Genomic DNA, 24,230 nt, shown 5'->3' on the forward strand with positions numbered 1-24,230 from the left:
CTCCTGCTAGTCTAGCTGATCTCCAGCCACTAGAGATCAGTTCACCCCCAAATGAAGAGGGGTGGGACCCTCAAAATGGTCTGAGGTTGACTGAGCATCCTCCAGGAGGCATAACATGTTAACTGCAGGTGAGAGTCAATTAAACGAAACAAGAATCAGAGGGGGAAAGACAAATTGAGAGCCTGTAAAATCCTAGAGGAGTGGATTTGTTTGCAGGGGTGTAGGGGAATTTACAAATTGTTCCCTCTTGCAATTTCTTGTGGGACATAATTTGGGGCTAAAGTCATCACAAAATGAAACATCTTCCTTTACCCAGATACCTCCCTTTACAGTCTTCTAACACTCAAGAAATGCTTCTGAAATGACTGCAGCAAATGACTGAAAAGACAGGGCCCTACCTCTGTTCTTCTGTTCGCACTGCCTTCTTCATCCTTTTTCTCCTCAGGCAAGGCAACAACCGGGAAGCCTCCTTCGCTGGTGTCCTCTTTCGAGTGGTGCGCCTGGGGGCTCCTCATCTCATCTTCAGGGTTGCGAAAGTCATACTTGCGAGACCGGAGTGCCAGTTTCATGGACTGATCTGGGTCTTCGTTGCTTTCGTTCTCCTCTGCACGCTTCGTCGTGGTCAGTTGCTTGGCCAGCTCATCCATTTTGTTCCACCTCTTGGCATCTTCTAAATCTCTGGAGGGCTCCTCTTCCATTTCATCATGTTCAGTATCTCTGGCGCGGGAAGGGTCTTCAGCCTGCCTGGTTTCCTCGAGAGAGTGACGCCTCCCTCCTTTCATGCTACGGTATTTCTCTCTCTCTTCCAAAGGTTTGTCATCCTTTTCAAAACCCTTACTGCCTTCATTTTCTGAAAGAGTAGAAAAAAAGGTCCAAAACAAATTAAATATGGATATTCATGTTCAAAAATCCCAGGCATTAAAACCCAGATGTATCCTTTATACAGAGGTGTTCCAAAGAAGCCACATCAAACGTTGCATTTTGGGAGATACACCTCAGATGTTTTAAAATCTGAGCAGTCATGTTTGCAAATGCCGACATCGTGCAACTGTGATTGTTAAGAAGCCAAGATTGGCTGCAGCTCTCTGTTAGGGGTGTCCTTGCAGTCCATCCCTCTACCGCATGCATGGTGGACTTACCCTAGGGACTCAGATCCTCTTTCAGCCTTCACACTGGGCTATCATTTGGTGCAATTCAGGGACAGGAGTCCTGGTCCATCATCAGAAACAGCTTCTTGTCCTCAATTTAGACACACAAACCTGCCTTATACTGAGTCAGACCATTAGGGGAGGGGCTGTGGCTCAGTGACAGAGCATCTGCTTGGCATGCAGAAGGTCCCAAGTTCAATCCCTGGCATCTCCAGTTCAAGGGACTAGGCAAGTAGGTGATGCGAAAGACCCCTGCCTGAGACCCTGGAGAGCCACTGCTGGTCTGAGTAGACAATACTGACTTCGATGGACCAAGGGTCTGATTCAGTATAAGGCAGCTTCATATGTTCATGTGCTCTAGCAAGGTCAGTGTTCTCTAGTCTGACTGGCAGCTGCTCTCCAAGGTGGAGGCATTCCACATCACCAGCTACCCAATCCTTTTAACTGGACATACCTGATATTGAACCTGGGAGCATCTACAGGCAAAGCAGATGCTCTACCACTGAGCCACTCCCCCAAATTTATTTAAAACAATTCTACCCCACTTTTTCAAAAGTACAAAGCAGCTTATGAAAATAATAAAACTACAATATTTACTGAAAGTTTTACACCACAATCTAATACCAATCCCACCCAAAAAACAGTGCTTGAAAATACAGAAAAGTAACCCCCCACCCAAATAACCTACTAGTCATCACTGATAAATCAGGAATTAGGAAGCAGATGCTGACCTGGACATCAGAGCACAGCCAAATTTAAACACTTTCATGTCTCACTTTTTATTTAAATGAGGGGAACATATGCTTAAATATTTCCTGTAGAAGTTAATGGGATGTAACAATAAAATGCTTATTTTTTTGGCAGAATTCTTCTCTCTTTGTGAGAATTCAGAATATGGATCAACTACTATAACAGTGCAATCCTATAGATACTGTCTTCAGTCTAAGCCCATTCATTTCAATAAACCCTGGCTGGTGTAACTCTGCATAAGATTGGAAGTCACTTAAATCAACACGGAAAGGCAGCAAAGGCTTCTGTGTTAAACATGCCTGGAAGCAAATGGCCAGGAACAAATGTGGGCAAGGAGAGGGGAGTGCAAGCAGCAGAGTTTCCCCATGCAGAGTCCCCCCCCCCGACCAATTATGGAGCATTTTTTAGTATTCTGAACATTTGTATGACCTTTGCCTCCAAATGAGTGTGCTTAAAATCACAACCTAAATTTTGGAACATGATGGAATTGCCTTGTCTGCTGGTACAAGAAATTAATAGAACTTAGAAGACATAAGATTTCTGCCAGATCAGACCAGGGATTCATCTAGTACAGCATCCCGTCTCACAAGGTGGCCAACCGGTTCCTCTGGAGGGCCAACAACAGGCCATAGAGGCCCTGGCCAAGGCCTTCTCCTGATGTTGTCTCTTTTAGAAGTGTTAATACAATGGATAATGTGCTCAGTAAACTTCAGAGCAATGTTAAGGTTGGTAGCACATGGCTCATCAGATAACAAATCAAAGGAAGGGGCTAGGGCATAACCTACCAATTTCCTTTTGTTCATCCTCATCCTCTAAATTAGCAGCATGTTCCTCTTCAGAGGTCCCTCTCTCTTCCTCTTCTTCCTCCTCCACCTCCTCTTCCTCCTCCTCTTCATCTTCAGCATGGTCTTGGATAGTGTCCTCTGCTTCTTCACGGCTCTCCTCTTGACTGTTTCTAGAAACATGCTTCTTCTCCTCAAACGCATCTGCCTCCCCTCTCCCTGCGGGTTCTTTGCCCTCCTGACGTCCCCGCTCACGTATCCTGTCGTCTCCGAGGTCGTCACGGATATGATTGTCGACAGCGTCATCCCAAGCCAATTCTTCAGTCTCGCCAGCTTCATTGCTTTCAAATCCGGCAACATTCTCCTTTCCGTCTTCAGGGTCAACTTCTCGAGCTCTCGTCTCTCTCTCTTCCAAGCTGTTGCCCTCATCCTCTTTCGAAGCATCCCTTTCACTGTCCATCTGACTTCTCTCGGTCTCTAGCTCCACGAAAGAGCTGGTGGGCTCTTCATTAGGGGCCCCTTCTGATAGATCTGCAAGCCAAAATTATAAAGAAAGCAGCAAATGACTAGATATGTGAAGGTTGAATTCTTACTGAAAACCATCCCAGTACCCTGTCTTAAAATGGCCAAACCACTTATTTAGAATTCTCTACTACCCCTATGAGGAAGGAGCCCCGTGGTGCAGAGTGGTAAGCTGCAATACTGCAGTCCAAGCTCTGCTCACGACCTGAGTTCGATCCCGACAGAAGTCGGTTTCAGGTAGCCGGCTCAAGGTTGACTCAGCCTTCCATCCTTCTGAGGTTGGTAAAATGAGTACCCAGCTTGCTGGGCGTAAAGGCACTGGCAAACCACCCCGTAAACAAAGTCTTCCTAAGAAATGTCGGGATGTGACGTCACCCCATGGGTCAGGAATGACCCGGTGCTTGCACAGGGGACCTTTACCTTTACCCCTATGAGGGGGCCAGGATTTTGGAGAATTCTAGCTCAAAATAGACATAGGAGAGCTGCCTAATACTGAAACGATCAAAGCATATTGATTTTCTCTTTTAGAAATCAGAGCACAGGTGTGATTTATTTATTTAGAGTTTTTTATGGCTCCTTTCCTACATTCAAAACAAGTTGAAGATATCACACTGCAATCCTAAACAGAGTTTACTCTTCTAGGTCCATTGATTTAAATGGACCTGAGGAGGTAACTCTACTTAGGAATGTACATAAATAAAAATATGATCAAGTATAGGCAAATGAGATTATGGACTGGATGAAGGGTTACCAGGCGCAGCTTGGTAACCAGTGGGAGAAGGCAGGGACATCAAAGGCAGCCAGCAGCAATGGCGTGATATTGCTACTGCGTTTCCTGGGAAATTACACCATGCCTCTCTAGGGATCACCAGAAATTCTATGGTAAAACCACAGGGTTTCTGATGATTCCTAGAAAAGCGTAACATCACTTCTGGAGGAATATGGAAGTGGTGTGTCATGCTATCAGCCTGGCAGCCATTTTTAAAAAACCTTTAGCCTGCTTCTGCTCTGAGCAGCAGCAGGAAATAGGAGCTGGGGGGTGGGAAATCCCCTGACCCACTAGGGGGCTGGCAACTCTGGCTGGATACAATCAGCTTCTCTACTAGGGTTGCCAGGTCCCTCTTCGCAACTGGTGAGAGGTTTTTGGGGTGGAGCCTGACGAGGGCGGGGTTTGGAGAGGGGAGGGACTTAAATGCCATAGAGTCCAATTGCCAAAGCGGCCATTTTCTCCAGGTGAACTGATCTCTATCGGCTGGAGATCAGTTGTAATACCAGGAGATCTCCAGCTGGTACCTGGAGGTTGGCAAGCCTATTCTCTACTGATGAAAAAAGGAAGGAAAGCTCCCCACTAACCACCCCTCAAAAATTGCTCCGTTGGAGATCATGGGTCCTTTACGTACAAAAGCCATGTTGGTTGGAGGCTGTAGTAAATAGGGGAATTAAGTAAGACTAAATGAAAAGCCTGACTGGTTCCAACTCTCTCTCTATATACTACTTTGAGCACTAATTAAAAGTGCTATAAAATATAAAGCATCATGCTTGATTATTGTGCATTTCTGAACACCCAAGCTACCTGTTCTGCAACACAGTGAGGTATAGCCATTTTGTGGGGTGATATTCCATTAGCCCAGTCCAGAGCTCTTAGGCCCCAATGGAGCCTAAACCAGTCTCGGCAAATATGCTACAACCAAACTATCAAGAATTAGTCACCAACATATTTTTTTTCTCATCCTCATTTAGCCAGTTTGACATTCGTTTTCAGGTGATAAAGGAAAGTCAGAGTTGATGAGGGAGGAAAATTTCAGCATTTGCTATTCAGAAAGCTGTCAGTTAACTATACATGCTTTCCACAGGCATGAACAAATGTCGAAATGACAAATAGCCCATTCCTAACCTTTCAGTGGCCAGGGACAGGTGGCCGAGGCGCCACTGTGGCACCTCCAAAGCCGTTTCACAGCCGCCAAAAGGTTAAAAAAAGCCTTTTACAGGCTTTTTTTTTTTTTTAAATGGGGCTTTTTGCCCCATAGAGAACAGCGATGCTGTGCCTGCTAAAAAGTAGCCCAGGCGCTGGCGCGGGGCCCCCCAATGCCAGCATAGCCCCTTCCTGGCCTCCTGAGGACTTTCGGAGTTCAGGAATGGGCTGAAAGAGGTCCCCTGATTATGCTGGTGCAGAAAAGACCTCCAGTGGAGAGCAGATGTATGTGAGAGCATAACAAGGCCATCGGAAGTATCACCCACATTTGCAGGGCTCTGCTTGGATTTTGTATGGGTTACGCTGACACTAACCTCTTTCTGTATTCTTGTTACTTTGGCTTTCAAGGACTTCAGAAAGCTCATCTTCGAAACCGCTGTTTTTCTTCTGTTGCTCCGTCCTTTCACTGGCTCCTGTTTCAACACATGGAAGGGGAGAAGGAAACCACACTTGACAGATCTTTGAAAATACAAACTATTTCAGGACACAAGGCGGTCTTTGGCAACCCAAGCAAAGCAGAGCAGACACATACAATATATAAGGAATAAAATGCCCTTTTAGCAGGAACATGGGGCTGTCTCTGTGCCATACACGCAGGGAGAAGTAGATGATAACGTGGCTAAGAACCACCGATCCAGCCCTCTACCTGTTTTGTGACACTGGCATGTTTTTCCTTAGTGGATCCTCTACCTCTTCATAACTAAAACCAGGTGTGTGTGTGTGTGGTGTGTGTGTGTGTGTTATTAAATAAAAATCAAGTATAATGACCAAAAGACCTAAACCCTGCCCCCTCCTGCCCCTTAATTTCCTGCACTCTAGTGACTCCAGCACCAACTAGTTCAATGTTATTTCAGCTCACCAGGCCAATGTCCCTTAAAAACAGGAGATGCCAGGAACTGTACTTGGGACCTTCTGCATGCAAAACAGCTGCTTTGCCACCGCGCCACTCCCTAGTCACCCCCTTCCCATCATTCCCACACAATGGTACCTTGGATTGCAATCTCCTGCAGTTCCTTTAGTAAGTTTTGATGACGAAGAATGGAACGGATCCTTTCATCTGCAGGAAAAGAAGTTTGTTATGGAAGTTTACCAGTAGCAGAATGAACTGGTGGGTAATGCTGTTTGCCTTTCATGGCTCCATGAGATGGTTGAGGTTTTTTTTTTTTTTACTCTCTATGATGGCCCATTAAAAACAATTTAACTGGAGGGAATTAATATCTGATATTTTATTAGACTTTGCCTTGATTGCATCAAAGCTAAGGCTACAACCTCTTTGGATTGGATCCTACCAGCTTTTTTGCTGATAAACGAAAGAGAGAGGCCTTTTCCAGAGATGTGAAGGTTTATGCCAGGTCAAAAAAGCATCTGGGATGACTGCCTCTCTACTTTCTTGAACCCATGGTAGGATCCAGCCCAATCCAAACAGATGAGTTAAAGGAACCAAAATAAATTCCTAATAGAAAATGGTGGAGAAAATAGGAATTCTACCTCCTTGAAGGATTTCTAGGCATTCTGGGCTGATTGGGAGTGGAGTTGGCTTTGAGACTGTATCCGAGATGACTTCAACAATGCACTTCATCACCTAGGGGGGAAAACACAAAGACAAGGTTTACACTTTCATGGTTCCAAGACTGCTTGAGCCAGCATAGTGTAGTGGTTAAGAACGGCAGACTCTTATCTGGAGAACCGAGTTTGTTTCCCCACTTCTCCACATGAAGCCAGCTGGGTGACCTTGGGCTAATCTCCCCAAAATCCTGCTTTGGGGACATAGGGGACCATCAGGAACAACATGAGGGTAGGGTTGCCAACCCCCAGGTGGTGGCTGGAGATGTCCTGCTATTACAACTGATTTCTAGGCGACAGAGATCAGTTCACCTGGAGAAAATGGCCGCTTTGGAAGGTGCGCTCTATGGCATTATACCACGCTGTGGTCCCTCCCCAAACCCCACTCTCTCCAGGCTTCACCCCCAAATCTCCAGGTATTTATCAAGATGAAGCTGACAACCCTACATGAGGGTCAAATCAGGGATCTGCCGAGGGAAAGGGGAATTGGTGGAAATTACCCCTTCCCCTTCTGTGCATGGAAAATTTAATCTGAATCCAACCCAATGACTATTAAAAGACTGATTTAGCCTGATGACTAAATAATTATAATGATGGTGCCCGGTGAATCCCCCAGGGAGAATGTCCTACAACCAGGGCACTACCATCGAAAAGGCCCTGTCTCCAGTAGCCGTTTGCCTAAACTTTGGTGGGTGGGCCAATCAGAGAAGGACTAGGGCTGTGTATTCGGTAAAAACCGAACTGAAAAAATACCGGGAAAATGCCATTTTGGTAAATTTCTGGTTCGGTTTTACTGAGTCCGCAAAATCCGGGAGGTTGGCAAAGCCAAATTTGCCGTTCCCGAAAAAGCCGGATAAAAATCTGGCTTTTTCCAGAATGTCTTTTTGCAGATCCTGGGGGGAAATATTTGCAGGCAGAGGTCCCAAATTTTCAGGGTAGCTACAAGGGACTTTCCTTGCAAGAACCCCCATGTTTGGTGAAGATTGGGTAAGGGGGTCCAGAGTTATGGAGTCTGGAAGGGGTCACCCATCCGCCTCCATTGAAAAGCATTGGCAAAGTGGCTGTGTTCAGATTCTTTAGTGTGATCTTCGCAATGTATCCCAATAGAGCAGCCAGGCTTTAAATGGTGGGAAAGTTCGCCCCATGCCTCCATATAGATACAATGTACCCACAGCCACTTCGCCAATGCTTTTCAATGAAGGAGGATGGGGCAACCCCTTCCAGACCCCATAACTCTGGACTCCCTGACCCAATCTTTACCAAACTTGAACGTTCTTGCAAGGAGAGTCCCTTCTAGCTACCCTGAAAATGTGGAACCTCTACCTGCAAAAATGCCCCACCCCCCGGAGCCAAGAAAAGCCCCATAGGCTTTATTAGACCCAAATTTTTCGGGAAACCCGGAAAAAAGCCGAATTCCCATATTTACCAGAATGGGAAATTCACCTTTTCGGGTTTTCCAAAAAACAAAAACGGGACCAATAAACTTGAACCTGAATTTTAACTTTTTTTTCTTAACAGCCCTAAGCAGGACTTCAAAAGGAAATATTTCCAGGCCGCTTCCTGTGGGAGCAGGGCCAGTTCTCCACCCAAGCAGTTGCTAGAGGTCCCATGATCAGACAGATATTAGCACACTGCTGGCCTGCATTTGCTCCCAGCCACTGGAAGCCCAGGAGAAGGCGCCTTTCACAGGCAGGATGGTGCTGCTGCAGTCGTCTTGTTTGTGGGCTTCCTAGAGGCACCTGGTTGGCCACTGTGTGAAGTTAAAGACTGCTAAACTTGATGGGCCTTGGTCTGATCCAGCAGGGCCTATCTTATGTTCATCACCTCCCACATCCATGGCACTGCCAATTAGGTCTAAGGTATTCCCCCTGAGGTGCTGGTAGCTCTGTGGGGCTTGGATTGTTTCCAATCAGTGGCACAGCAGGAAGCACAGCCTTGCCACCCACAGCAGTGGCACAGCCTTGCCACCCACACCCATGATCACTCCCTAGGGCACTGCCCTGTTATTAACTTGGCCACCATTCTCCAACTCAGTTGACCTTCCTGTCTCTTTTCAGGGTTAGTTCCACATATGGCACCTTGCAATATGGTTGCCAACTCCAGCATGGGAAATTCCTGGAGATTTGGGGGTGGTCCCTGGGGAGAGTGGAATTTGGGGAGGGGAGGTTGCTCAGTGGAGATGTGATGTCATTGAGTCCACCCTCCAAAGCTGCCATTTCCTCCAGGGAAACTGGAGATCAGTTGTCATTCTGGAAGAACTACTATCTGGTCCTTTTTATTTATTTATTTTAAATTTAAAAAAAAACACATTCCAGGTTTCAGTGCCTCTTGTAAACATTAGATATGCCATATCTTGAAAGTAGACCTATATAATCAAACATATGGATGTATTTAAAAATATGCCCCTTATCACATTTTACCCCATTGTTTCCTCCAAGGAGCTCAGGGTTACATTCACAATTCTAGCTTTCTCCAGTTTAGCTTGACAACAACCCTGTGAAGTAGGTTAGAGAGAGAATGACTGACCCAAGGACATTCAATGTTCTTTATGGTTGAATGGGGATTTAAACCTGGGTCACCCCAGTTCTAGTCAGCACGCTAACCACTATGCCTCCCTTATGTTGTTTAACTCAAGTTCATCCTCTTGAAATAAATCACCATCTCTCTAATTGGAATAAGTGTTCCCCACTGTTACTGTCCAGAATTTTCTGTTAGGGTTTCAGAGACAGTGAAAAATGACCCACATAGTTGGAACTCTTCCATTATTTCATTTTTAATGAGCTGGTTTTCTATTTCAGACAGCTTCTTCCTGTGTAGGATCAAATTTTCCCTGTACCTTTTGTTCTGCAAACTTATAAAATGTTTCTTTTTATATAAAATGTGAACATCACGAGAACCAAACACTTCCCTTGGTAACCTTCATGATGGGTTATGTGATATTTTTTTACTCCTGTTCAGATTTCTGTACATTTTAAACCTATTGCCAACTCAAGTATTCAATGAGTCCTTGGGGATCTGATGCTGTTCCATACTTGTTAAAATTGGAAACTGATTGGTAGCCAGGACTATGTTCATAAGAAGAAGAAGAGTTGGTTTTTATACCTCAATTTCTCTGCCTTTAAGGAGTCTCAAACCAGCTTTCAATTGCCTTGCCTTGCTCTCCCCACAACAGACACCTTGTGAGGTAGGTGGGGTTGAGAGAGTTCTGAGAGAACTGTGATTTGATCCATTGGCAAGCTAAATTGGCAATTCCCACAGATTCCCCCCTTCCTGTTGGTGGCCCCCTGCATGTTATTCCTCAGGGCCCCCTACCCCGCAGGAGCAGTGTTTTGCAGAGATCAGTGAGCTTCAATGGGAGTGGGGAAGCAGGAAAATTCCATTCCACTGATGGAAAATTTAGTCTTGATCCAACCCATTATTTTTTCAGCATTATGAGGGGATTGTGAAACAGCATACAGCAGTGGTTCCCAACCTTTTTTGGTCCATGCCCCACCTAAGCATCTCTAAAATCCTGATCCCCCCACCGTGACATATAATTCTTAGCGGGCTTTCCTCCTCTCCCTTGTCACCAGCTGACCGCCGCATACATTCTGATTTTAATTTTTAAAATGTGTATGTCACAATATATATTTATATACTGTATACAAGGCCCCTAGAACCATAAGAAATGCAAAAAATTCACTGTTAATAACTCATTATCGAATTGCCTCCTTAAAAATCAAATTGCCCCCCTGTGGGGCATGTGCCATATCTACCATATGCCATGCTGGACTATTACAGCTACTCTTAATATTAAGATGAGGTGGTGATTTCCGTTGCCAATGGTCCCTATTCAAGTGCAGTCCGAGTGTTGGCGATTTGTAAGTGGCTAATTCTTTTCATCCCTGTAGACAAATTACTTTCACCTTATTAATTTTGCAAAATTAAAGAGAATTTGGAATTATCAAATTGGAACGTAAACATATTTCTATTGCTTAAAGGCTGTGGATGGTGAGGCTGTGGTTAAGTAGCTGAGCATATGCTTTCATGAAAAGGGACCCAGGCTTGATTCCTTTATAATTGCACTGCTTATGTATTCTAAGAAGGAGCAGTAAATCGCCTCTGGGGAATGGTGTTGCTTTCTTTATCTATTTCTTTTAAAAAGATAAACTTCTTCCTAAAAAGAAGTTACACTGGTACACTTTGTTGAGAAGCTCATTCCCATGTTCTTGGAGCCACCACAGAAAAGACCATGTTCCTAACCATACTTAATTTAAACTTCCTGATAGAGGGACCACCTCTTCTGATCTCAGTGGGGGAGGTGGGTTCATATTAGACATACTTTTCATTTTCTGTTTTGCACATTCTGCTGTGCATTGCTTTGCATGTTTTTCTATTATCACATGTATTTGTGAGGGTCAGCAGCCTAAGTGTCAAGCTGTCCCTGTTCACATTCCTCACTGCCATGACCCCAGTGGGAGCAAATGAAATACACAGATCTGTTTGAAAGAAACAACATCAGTTTTATACATGCCTGTTGTAATTTAAACAAAATTTTGCAGTTTTACTCTGTGGCCAAGTGCTGCACGCTAGGATTCAGGAACAGGATCAATAAGGTTCCCAGTCTCCAGGTGGTGGCTGGAGATCTCCCGCTATTACATCTCCAGGCGACAGAGATTAGTTCACCTGGAGAAAATGGCTGCTTGGAAGGTGAACTCTATGGCATTATACCCCATTGAAGTCCCTCCCCTCCTCAAGCCCTGCCCTCCTCAGGCTCCGCCCCCCAAATCTCCAGGCATTTCCCAACCAGGAGCTGGCAATCCTATCAAATCCAGACCAGCACAGAGGAAACCACTAGCTTTCCCCCTTCCCTCTGCTCTGTTGATGGGAGTTGTGGTGACAGAACTGCCTGGCCGGGGTCTAGATGGGGCTTAGTCCTCCCAATCCTCTCCTTAAAATGGCCTCACCATAAAACTTGCCACTATACATACTTTACATTCAGCCACGTTTCATGAATAGGGTTGCCAGGTCCCTCTTGGCCACTGGTGGGAGGTTTTTGGGGCGGAGCCAGAGAAGGGCGGGGGTTGGGGAGGGGAGGGACTTCAGTGCCATAGAGTCCAATTGCCACAGCTGCCATTTCCTCCAGGGGGACTGATCTCTATTGGCTGGAGATCAGTTGTTATAGCAGGAGATCTCCAGCTACTACCTGTAGGTTGGCAACTCTATTCATGAAACTTCCATTCCAAAGGTGAACAGCCATGAAAGAAAGAAAATAAAAGAAAGAAAACAATAAAATCATAGGGCCCTGCGTGTGTGTGTGTGTGTGTGAGTGCACGCGCATGTGCAATCTTCTGAAAAGGGCAAAATGCTCTAAGTGCCTGTGTGAATATTTAAAGGTCAGGATGATTGGAGGATGTCCTTTTATAGCAGTGCTTTGTTTATTCAACTGTACTACTTTTTCCTTAGTACCTAAAGTGATGCAGAAGGAACAAAAGAGCAATAGAAGCCATCTCAAACATTAAAAATGGCAGATGCACCCAGCAGCACTCACGATTAATACCAAAAGAGACATAAAGGTTATTTTGTTTTTTGTTTTAACAGCTATTACAAGCATTCAGGTTTAACTTGTGGTTGCTAGTAGGCCTGGAAGAAAAAAATGTCCTTGGGAGATGTTATTTACCAGGTGATATTATTTACCTCCATGCCATGAAACATTTCAAGGGCACATTTCTACACCTTAAGCCTCGATTATAGGGACAGGGCATTTTCCTCCAGGCCATTAGTATCAGAGGAGAATGGTATTCAGTGCATAGAGTCTAGAGCTGATCTTCAGACATGTGGAGAAATGACATATGGGAGGTCCCTTAGGGTTGCCAACCTCCAGGTGGTAGCTGGGATTACAAGTGATCTCAAAGGCAACAGAGATCCGTTCACCTGGAAATGATGGCCACTTTGGAAGGTGGTGTCTATGGCATTATACCCTATTGAGGTCCCTCCCCTCCCCAAACCCCACCCTCCTCAGGCTCTACCTCCCAAATCTCCAGGTATTTCCCATCCCAGAAGTGGCAACCCTAAAGTACCTGCATCCAATCCCAGTAGGTTTTTACAGGTAACAGCTCACACCTCTAATTGAGTATTGAACTGAACTGAGCTGTTCTGGCTGCAATACTTTTGTAGGATTTCGGCTTCCTGATCCTGGACCCTAGTCTACTCCTCCCATTTTTAAAACAAATAAAAGAAGGGCCACCATCACAGGGAACAGACTTCCAGGATGGTGTAGTGGTTCAGAGTGGCAGACTCTAATCTAGAGAACCAGGTTCGATTCCCCTCTCCTCCACATGAAGCCTGCTGGGTGACCATGAGCTAGTCACAGTTCCATCTGAACTCTCTCAGCCCCACCTACCTCACAAGGTGCCTGTTGTGGGGAAAAGAAGGGAAGGTGATTGTAAGCCATTTTGAGACTCCTGAAGGTAAAGAAAAGCAGGGTATAAAAACCTACTCTTCTTCTCCTCCCTAATTTGTCTGCAAAGAGGTGTCGGAATATGGAATAGATGTATTCTGGTCAAGGCACAGGCCTGAAGCAAGTCTGAATGCAGTTTGACCTCATTGATTGGCCCTGTTAGGAGCTTGCTATGCTAAGCCAGTGTGTTGAGAACACATTTCAGGGGGAACGTCCTTCCATTTCTAGTGTCGTTTGCCTATATAGTGGTTCAGACAGGGTTCTCTCTGAAAGAGGACTCCGTGCCAGAATTTCCTTGGAATGCCAGCCCAGAAATCTGTGAAGTCATAAAAGAATCCTTCTAAGCATGCACAGAATGTATTAACCCACTGATTAGTAACTACAGCCAGGGAATGAGGATTCCAATCAATTCTTGATAAGCTTGAGCACCCAAAACTTCTTTTTAAATATTGCCCGTTACCCTCACCATTAGAATAGGCTGAGGATGACTTTGCTAGGATTTGCAAAAGCTAGGACAAACGTCCGGAAAGCAGGCTCGCAGGAAGGAAATGGGAACACCATACAACCATGGAGAAACAACTGAAGACAAGCAGGTGGCTATTTTAAGCAAGGAATTTCTCTGCAACAGAACTCTAATTAGAATGATTCCCCTAATTTTGCCAGAGCCACGTACGGATTGTTAACAGAGACTTAGAACTAAAGATTAAATCATTGAGAAATACTTAGTGATTATAAAGAGTAGGCTTTTAAATGGAATAAGCCAGGCATCTGTTCCCTGAAATGAACCAGTGGTATTAGAAAGGCTGGCTTTACACATTTTTTCCTGGCTATTTTTAAAATTCTGTCTTACAGAACAGCCAGTGTGGTGTAGTGATTAGAGTGTCAGACCAAGACCAGGGAGTTCTGAGTTCTAATCCCCAGAGTGACCTTGAGTCAATAACACACATTCTTCACCTAACCTGCCTCATAGAGTTATTGTGAGGATAAAATGAAGAAGGGGGAACAATGTACACTGCTCTGAGCTCCTTAGAACAAGGGTAGAATAAAAATGTGGTATATAAAAGAAGAATAAGAAGGGTTGGTTTTTATACCTCAATTTTCTCTACCTTTAAGGAGTCTCAAACCAGCTTACAATCAATTGCCTTCCCTTCTGCTCCCCACAACAAACACTTTTGTGAGGTAGGTGGGGCTGAGAGAGTTTGAAGAGAACTGTGACTTGCTCAAGGTCATCCAGGTGGCTTCAGGTGTAGGAGTGGGGAAACCAGCCTGGTTCACCAGATTAGAGTCTGCCACTCATGTGGGGGAGTGGGGAATCAAACCCAGTTCTCCAGATTAGAGTCCACTGCCCTTAACCACTACACCAAGCTGGTGTGTGGGTGGGTGATGGCACCATTTTTTTGAATCTGCTGCCCAAAGGAGATTGATACATTGAGCTCTTACTGGCTAAGGAGGTTGGGGAATTGGTAGCCAATGAAAAACCAGTGAGTGCTGCTGGCAGTTTTAGTTAAGAGCACAAGTACAGCCCTGTTGAGTCAGACTAGTCAAGCATCCTGTTTCAGTGGGCAGCCAGTTGCCCATGAGGGTCAAGAAACAGGACATAGAGGCCGAGGCCTTCCCCTGAGACTACCTACTAGCCCTGGTATTCAGAGGTCTGCAGCCTCTTGCACACGGATGTTCCTTTTACTGCCAATTGTGAACAGATTGCTGGTCCATCCAGTCCAGCAGTCTGTTCACACAGTGGCCAAGTAGGTGCCTTTAGGAAGCCCATAAACAAGACGACTGCAGCAGCATCGTCTTGCCTGTGTTCCAAAGCACCTAAGATAATAGGCCTGCTCCTCTGATCCTGGAGAGAATAGGTATGCATCATGACTAGTATCCATTTTTACTAGTAGCCATGAATAGCCCTCTCCTCCATGAACATGTCCACTCCCCTCTTAAAGCCTTCCAAGTTGGCAGCCATCACCACATTCTGTAGCAGGGAGTTCCACAGTTTAACTATGTGTTGTGCGAAGATAAGATAATGTGCCTTCAGTCTGGTCTCTGGGCCTTCACTCACTTCTATGGAGCTGCCCTTGAAGCTGCTTATACTGATCCAGCCCCTTGGTAACTCTACAAAGTCACTGCTGTCTGCTGTGACCGGCAGCAGTTCTCCAGAGTCTCAGGCAGGGGTCATTCACATCACCTACAACCTGATTCTTTTTTAAGCAGAGATGCCAGGAATTGAACCTGGGTCCTTCTGCATGCAAAGCAGATGCTCTACCCCTGAACCACACACAACCTTGCACCTTTGTTGCACCTGGTTCTACAATCTGACCCTTACATTTCCAGCCCTTTTACAATTAAGTGATTAAGTGGTTGGTCCTTTAATTCCCAGCCTTTTGACAGCTAACTGGTTTTTGCAGCTGGCTCATTCAAGAAGAACGTGTCACAAGGATTCAATGGGAGGCATTCTTCCCCTTTGCTCAACTAACAGCAGCCTGGTCTATCAATGCAGGAAGCCTTCCTTTGATGCAAGACGTCTTCTACTGGTGGAAGCATCTCTTGCACTAGAGGAAAGCTCCTTGTGCGGGAAGAATGTGTTCCCAGAACAGAGTGGTGGGATCCAGCCCAATTAAAACGGCACATTCATATTTGTCCAGGGTGGAGATGGGACTTGGAGTCTTACTAGTCTTCTCTCAAACAGCCACTGCTGAACAGTCTGCACAGTGCGGTGCCTTGGAAAACGTTGATCTGCTCTTTACCTCGAAAAACGCTGCACAATTACAGTGATTTGAGACCACATGGGCCTCTTCCAAATGAGAGTGAAATCACAGCAAAAGCCCTGACACTTCCAAAATTGCTGCTTGGCGTGCTGGGGAATCCAAACAAAGGTGCCCTCCAGGCTCCAGGTTGGCAGAGAGAGGGCCATACAGTATTTCTTAGAGCTCCAGGGCTGGAAGTAATGGTAGTGTTTTGGAGAGATTAAGGATAATTAATCTAGCTGAGAAGGTAGAAACAGCTCCCCCCCGCCCCAACTTCTCTGGAAACAACGGCTTATTCGCAATAGTGAAAGATGGGCCAGGAGGTAGGAACTGAGACCTGCAGTTCAATTCCATTAGCACTTACTAGGGGAGCCTGTTTAGGTAAATTGAACCAACGTAGCGAGTTGGAAAAAGTCTCACATTGAACACAGCATTATAGAATTGTGCTTGTTTACAGCAGGTATAAACAGGGAGGAGGAGGAGGAGAAGAAGAAGAAGAAGAAGAAGAAGAGTTGGTTTTTATATGCCGACTTTCTCTACCACTGAAGGGAGACTCAAACCGGTTTACAATCACCTTCCCTCTCCCTACCCACAACAGACACCCTGTGAGGTAGGTGGGGCTGAGAGAGAGTGACTAGCCCAAGGTCATCCAGCTGGCTTCATGTAGGAGTGGGGAAACAAATCCAGTTTACCAGATTAGCCTCCGATGCTCATGTGGAGGAGTGGGGAATCAAACCCGGTTCTCCAGATCAGACTCCACCGCTCAAAACCACCGCTCTTAACCACTACACCATGTTGGAAATATAGATAGGAAATATAACAGTGGATGCTAAATCAATCCTAAGACACACAAAGTCTTTTTTTTGCAGAGAGCCCCTTACCCACACAACTGCCTCAAGGTCCGGATATGGGGAGAATGGCTTGCTAATATATCAGCCTGCATCCTACCACTGCAGTGAGGAAAGTCTGAAGCCTTCCTCAAGCCAAAGGAACTTTCTTCCAACTCATGTGGCTTTTCCTCTAGTGGAAGATCCACTTAAGTTGAAGGAAGGCTTCACAGGCTAGAAGAACGTCCTCTGGCCTCTGATAGGACATTGCCCATCATTTTTACTTTTAAACACATCATCAAGGATCTATGGCCAAGAAGAATAAGGCTTCCATGTGTGGATTCCCTTGTTGGGCTGGGAACCGCACATGCAGACTTGATTTGAACATTCATCCGGCTACATGTCTACATTGTTGCTGCACATCTGGATGAGAAGCAGCAAGTGCTCCTTAGAGCGTGGGTGGTGACGGATGTTCTTATCAGACTTCTAATGTGATTGTGAACGAGTATTCACACCCCCTTGACTAATGCTACAAGCTGTGAGCACAAAAACCAGGTGCATTTGTGTGACCGTTTCTGTCTTCTGAGAGTTGAAAGGTGACAAGCGGCCCAAAGCAAAGGGCAAGTAACCTGTACACGGTGCCAATGAACAAAAACCTCATCTGACACCGCCTGTGCCATCCTAAATAGCACTACACCCTTCTAAGCCCACTGAAGTCTGTCAGGCTCAGTCAACCAATACATCTCATTTCACACACATTTCTTCCAGTCAAATGCATATTTTATTCAATATATCTATTGAAAAGCAACAAGAAAAAATGTAAGATTTTGGCTAGGTTTTTAAGACTGGATAGATAAAATTCTTGGTTAGTATTTGGATGGGAGACCATCAAGGAAGTCCAGGGTTGCTGTGCAGAGGAAGGCACTGGCAAACCACCTCTGTTAGTCTCTTGCCGTTGCCATGAAAACCCCAAAAGGGGTCGCCATAAGTCGGCTGCGACTTGACGGAACTTTACACACACAGAGAGATAAAATTCTAGGTACACCTGTTCCCCAGAAGTTTCTAGACTACATTGGAGTCTTCACAATTACAGGCACCTTAGTAATTTTTTTCTGGAACCACCATAGCACCCCCTAATCCTTTGTTCAGATGTTAATTTACTTCACCTCCCTTGTAATCATATTTCAATGTCAGCCTGTGGCTTGGGGCCAGCCGATGATTTCTGCAGGTGGAAGGGGAATGAAAGCACCAATCCCACCCCACACTGCAGACTTCTAACTCCTCTCCTCGTGCTGCTCCTAGGGGTTCCCTGTCCCCCAGGGAGCAGCATTTTGGGCGCCATTTGAGGCTGCAAATAAGAATGAGATGAGAAAGTTGTGCTCTGCTGTTGGAAATTCCATCCATCGGTGGAAATTTCCAGGAGATCCAAGCCTACGTGGACCACACACATATTTACCCCACTGATTATCTCTTAAACCTTTCGATGATACATTTGTATAATATCTGTTATTGCCTGAAAAGCCAATATACTGTCTAAAATAATGACATTTTTCAATTGTGTTACCAGTAACACTTAAGCCCATTAACTGCAAGGGGTTAAAGTTAGCCCACAATGGGCTTATAGAGCTACCAGGATATTATTGGAAAGCTAATTCAGTATCCCTTGAGATACTCAAGAAGCATGTCTACAGTCATTATGGAACTGCACTGAAGAAATCCACACCAGTGTCTTCGGCATGCAACGTGATCCCCCAAAATCTAAAGAGAAACAGGAAACATGGGAAGAAAACCTCTTCTTTGAAGGATCGTTTCACACAATACAGTGCAACAAGCCCACATTTGCTATAACAATCTTGTTGTTGGGCCGGGATTTGCAGCCTGACTCTCTAACAAGTATTCCTCTTTTTAAACATCTGTTTGTTCCATTCACGCTTTTTAAAGAGCACTCTTTAAAAATCTTAGCCAGTTCACACATTACATTTTTGGTATATGCCTATGTTAAAGGGCAACAGTTATTCCTTCTTGACATTTCAGGGACTATTGTAAGGGAATCTTCTCAAACATGGCTCTATATATGTATTTTAAAAATAACAGTATACAGCAATGCTCTTATATTTAACTATTTTGTCCCGACAGCTCACCTTGGTGTCATCTTTAGCCGTTGGATTTGTTACTGGAAGTGAAATTACTGCAAGCAAGAAAAAGAGAGAAAGGGGATAATTTAATATTGTCTATTTCCAGGCACAGTTCCATTCTGCTGGCTCAGGGCATGCAAAATTCAGCTAAGGCAAGTTATGTATATATATATAAAGACAAAAGGATGTTGACATAAAGATTCACTGCTGGGACTAATCTTGATCACATAAGCCATTTTAAAAAGTATGAAAGTCAGCATCACTGATTTGTACCCATCTCCCAGTCTCAAATTGCTTAAACAGGCATCTGGAGCGAAAAGCAGCAGACTGCGGTAATGCTTTCATAAGGGCAAGGGGTCTGCAATAAATCACTCCAAAGAAGGTTTCAGAATCTTTTTGGCATCCTGGATCTGAGTAACCTGGCTGGCGAGTCCATTAGTTGTTTATGGCTGCACTATGTATGGATTTCAGAGCAGCGGAGAGACCGAAGAGGAAGAACGGCGCAGGCGAGCCAGGAGAAGGGGCGTTTGGTTAGAAAGACGAGGACTACTGAAGGAGGAACGTAGCTTTAAAAATAAAAATAATTATTTGAAAAAGGAGCCCGGCCCTTTGCAAAAGGAAGGATGTGATGGGAAGGGGCCAGTTTTCAAAAAAAAAAAAAAAAGTTTCTCAGGGTAAAAATGATGTAAATTGTGACCCTATTAGACTGTTGCATTCGTCCGTTCAAATTTCCTCAACCAACACCCTCCCTTCCAAAGCAGGACCCTTCCCCCAAACGATTAGGGACTCATGTGGACGGATCTCCATTGCTGCCTTGGGCTGAAGCGCCGCCGGGCCCAGCCTCCCCGGCGCTGTCCTTGGTGCTGAAAAGGACGCCCGGTGCGGCCAGCCCGGCTCGCCAAAGGAGGCGCGGGAAGCCCGGCTCCCTCCCTCCCTCCCTGCCTGCCTGCCCACCTGCCCGCCAGGCTTACCTTGCACCGCGAGGAGGAGGAGGGCGGCCAAGCACACTGCGCGGGTCATGCTGCTGGAAAGATGGACGGCAGCCTGCGGGGCGGCAGGTGGAGGGGTGTGTGTGTGTGTGTGTGTGTGCCGGGGGTGTGTGTGTGTGCTCTCCTTTGGCTTGCTGGCGGAGGCCCGGGCTCTTCGCGGGAGCAGCTGTCGGCGGGGTTGGGCTGCAGGGAGGCGTCGGATGACACTGAGCGGGAGCCGACCCGCCGTCCCTCGGTCCTCTCCTGCTTCTCCGATGCCTTTGCCCGACGGGGCACTGCAGCAGCAGCCTCCTTTATATATTCCCCCCCCCGCCTCCCGCGCCCTCCCCCCCCCGGAAACCGCGTCAGGAGGAAGCCATCTCCCTCCCAGCAGGGGCTACGGCCCAGATCTCCGTGGCTGGCAGCCGCCAGGGGTCGAGGGGAGGCGCCCCGCCGTACCCAGCGCAGCCCCCGATGCCAAAGGAAGGAGAACGGACCGACGGGGGCAAGGCTGGCGCTCGGTTTGCCGGAGACCCGTGTTTCAGGCAACGTCTAATGCAACAGGGAGGGGCCTTGGCTCAGTGGTAGAGAAGAAGAAGGAAGAAGGAGAAGAAGAGGGAGAAGAAGAAAAAGAAGGAGAAGGGGAAGGGGAAGGGGAAGAGGAAGAGGAAGAGGAAGAGGAAGAGGAAGAGGAAGAAGAAGAAGAAGAAGAAGAAGAAGAAGAAGAAGAAGAAGAAGAAGAAGAAGAAGAAGAGCTGGTGTTTATATGCCGACTTTCTCTACCACTAAAGGGAGACTCAAACCGGCTACCAATCGCCTTCCCCTCCCCACAACAGACACCCTGTGAGGTGGGTGGGGCTTTCTCTACCACTGAAGGGAGACTCAAACCGGCTTACAATCACCTTCCCTCTCCCTACCCACAACAGACACCCTGTGAGGTAGATGGGGCTGAGAGAGAGTGACTAGCCCATGGTCACCCAGCTGGCTTCACGTGCAGGAGTGGGGAAACAAATCCAGTTCATCAGATTAGCCTCTAACGCTCGTGGGGAGGAGTGTGGAGTCAAACCCTGTTATCCAGATTAGGGTCCACCGCTCCAAACCACCGCTCTTAACCACTACACCACACTGGCATCTGCTTGGCATGCAGAAGGTCCCAGGTTCAATCCCCAGCATCTCCAGTTAAAGGGACTAGGCAAGTAGGTGATGTGAAAGACCCCTGCATGAGACCCTGGAGAGCCGCTGCTGGTCTGAGTAGACAGTACTGACTTTGATGGACCAAGGGTCTGATTCAGTATGAGGCAGCTTCATGTGTTCATGTCTATCATGGCACCAAACGTAATAAAAATGAACAGCAACAAATACTCTGGAAGCCGACTGATTGGGGGCGGGACGCAATTGGATGTTGGTGATTTCCTAGAGTTGCCCTCGGAATCTGCTAGGAAACTTGCTCAGACACACACACACCTCGCGATTTCTCCCCCTCCTCTTCAAAATACCCCTGAAATGGCACCAATCCCCTGAGGGACACATAAATCAATAATATTGCCTTACTGGCAAGCATGCCCTGTGTATATTGCATGTTCCCAGACTCTGAGCATAGTAAATACAGAGCAATGCCACCCTAATCAGTTGCCCATTTTTCTGGGCAAGTCCCTATCCAACCTTACATTGGGAACCCAAAGAAGGAGAAGTTGTTTGGAGGTGTACAATTTGCAGCAGAGATGCGGTGGATGAGGAAAGGGTTAAGCACCCCCCCCTTGCTCTCCAAAAGTCTCCCCAGAAGCTGTTTTTCCTCCTTCGCAAAAGTAGCCATTGGGCTTTTGGTACAGGAGCAGGTGGGTCGGGTGAAGTTTCCCCCTTTCAGCCACTTCACAGAAAAGCTGGAGCCTCTCTTTCTGCAGAACACCCAGCCAACCAGGTGCTCTTGTAAGGCTGGAGGTGAATGTGCTCACACAAGGGAAGCACTTACCCAGGTCCTGCAGTTGGCTGGAGGCTGATTCAGACATGTGCCTCATCACTTGAGGACTGCAAGATCCAAGGATGACTTTCATGCGTGTGAACAGGCCAATGAAGATACGATGTCTCAGGTAGCCTTTCCATGTCACGCCCAAAATAACGCCCCTCCCCAAGAATGAATTCACACATTCCGCCGCCAGTCATGGTGTATACATTAAGTCAACCTATTTGTTTGATTTATACCTCTTCTCTGGCTTTACAAATGCAAACATTTCTGACCCCAAAGTGACCAAATGATTTGGGTGATTATTTAAAAAAAAGACTTAACAGTGTGATCCTAAGCAGAGTTACATCCTCTAAGAAGCTGGCTGACGTCAATGGACTTAGATGGGTGTACCTTTGCTTAGGAGTGCACTGTAGGTGTAGTGAAAATCCATGTTTACAGACAATGGGTTGAATCCCTTCTGCTAGCAAAGGTTTTCTCTCTGGTTCAAGGATCCTTAAGACGAAGAGGAAGAAGAGGAGTTGGTTTTTATACCCCAATTTTCTCTACCAAAAGAAGTCTCAAACTGGCTTACAATCACCTTCACTTCCTCTCCCCACAACAGACACCGTGTGAGGTAGGTGGGGCCGAGAGAGTTCAGAGAGAACTGTGACTAGCCCAAGGTCACCAGATCAGAGTCCGCCACTCATGCGGAGGAGTGGGGAATCAAACCCAGTTCTCCAGATTAGAGTCCTCCTCTCTTAACCACTATACCACACTGTCTCGCTTCTGCTGACAGAAGGTGCTCTGAAGACCACCAGACTGATGGGCTAAGAAAATTGCATCGAACACAGCAGGAGACTCAAATCCATTGGCAGGCAATTGCTTTTTCTGTGTTGGCTCTAGGCACGGGTAGAATGTGCGAGACCTGCGTTTGTAGTTTAGTTTGAATACAACTGTACTCTGGAACCTGCTTATGATACCAGGTTTCACGGCTAAGATTGTAAAAAGTGCTTCTGACCATAAAGAATTTTTTTCCTCGGCACATCTCACAATCATGCATCTTAGATTTGGGGACTTGTACAAATAACTTCAATTTTTTTGTAATCCTCTTTTACATTTTATGCATGGGCACAGACTTCTCATGAAGCCCCCTAGGTTTGGTCATTATCCTCCACTCCTGGCAGGACCATCAAGGCTTTGGCAATTTGAGTTCAACTGTTGTGGCTCATTACCCACCTCTTGGGATACACTATTTCCAGAGTGTTATCAGAAAATAAAATGCTTTGTAAGACATTGTGGAAGAGTGCCACACACACCTGCTTGCAGAACAAGAAGCACGTGTTGCTTTAATTGCACAAGGCCTGAAATTGGGGCAAAGAAAGATAACAAACCAGATTGACGGATTTTAACAATGTACAGGGAAATGGCATGCACTCAGATCTCTGAAGAGTCTTCTATGAACAGCTACCTATTTTGCTAGAAGTACTGTACTACTTGAATCTATATTTGGGGTTTGTTACATGTGCGCTAAGATGGGGCTGTGTGAAGAAGTAGGTAATGAGGCAATTCAGACAATCCAATTTAATGGAATCACGACATTGCTCTTTACTTGACCAGTGGGGTTGTAGTATGGTGTTTAAGAATGGTGGGACCTGGTCTCGGGAGGCTTTGGCTCAAATCTCCACTCAGCCACAAAGCTCATTTGGTGACCAGTGGCCACACACACACACACACACACAGAGAGAGAGAGAGAGAGAGACAGAGAGAGAGACAGAGAGACAGAGAGAGCAAAAAGGAGGGGAAACTCAACCATAAAAGTACAGGGAGCCTCAAAGGTTGAGCTGAAAACTATAACTTTTTATAAAATAATTATTTTTATTAAGTGTACCCAGCTTGCTGGGGATAAAGGGAAGATGACTGAGGAAGGCACTGGCAAACCACCCTGTAAACAAAGTCTGCCTAGTAAACGTCGGGATTTGATGTCACCCCATGGGTCAGGAATGACCCGGTGCTTGCACAGGGGACCTTTACCTTTACACAATAGATATGATGAAAACACTAGGCCTGGGACACAGGCTACATATAAAACCTCCAGTATACACTGTTGCATAAAATTTCCACACAGTTGATGATAACACATAATATAAATGACCAATAGACCATACTCATCTTGGCCTCCTGAGCCTTCCTCAGTGGTCATATATATATAACATGATGATTAAAAACACATCAGATGTAAAGTAATAACACCAATCATGGGTCTTTTAGTATGGTAAGTTGCTCACACAAGCATCTGTTGTAAAATGATCAATATTTCCAGATGTGCACAACACCAACCAATGACAAAATCTAATAGCTGCACACACAAAGACACATTCGGCCTAACCCACCCACAGGGTTGTTGTGAGGGCAAAAAGGGAAGAAGGGACCACACAGGCTAT

The 24,230-nt window shown here is 46.0% G+C and overlaps 1 protein-coding gene across 1 annotated transcript in view; it reads right to left on the reverse strand.

The window, feature by feature from the left end:
• Positions 1-18,942, reverse strand: part of CHGA (chromogranin A) — a 28,012-nt gene extending 9,070 nt beyond the window's left edge. The window contains exons 1-6 of the mRNA XM_056851833.1: positions 18,886-18,942; positions 6,663-6,756; positions 6,163-6,231; positions 5,489-5,587; positions 2,684-3,211; positions 399-850 (exon numbers count right to left, since the gene is read on the reverse strand). Coding sequence (XP_056707811.1) covers positions 399-850; positions 2,684-3,211; positions 5,489-5,587; positions 6,163-6,231; positions 6,663-6,753 — 1,239 coding nt within the window. The 5' untranslated portion in view covers positions 6,754-6,756; positions 18,886-18,942. The remainder of the gene's footprint in view (positions 1-398; positions 851-2,683; positions 3,212-5,488; positions 5,588-6,162; positions 6,232-6,662; positions 6,757-18,885) is intronic.
• Positions 18,943-24,230: the final 5,288 nt, after the last annotated feature.

This window comes from Euleptes europaea, chromosome 6 (assembly GCF_029931775.1).
Source record: "Euleptes europaea isolate rEulEur1 chromosome 6, rEulEur1.hap1, whole genome shotgun sequence".
NCBI lineage: Eukaryota > Metazoa > Chordata > Lepidosauria > Squamata > Sphaerodactylidae > Euleptes > Euleptes europaea.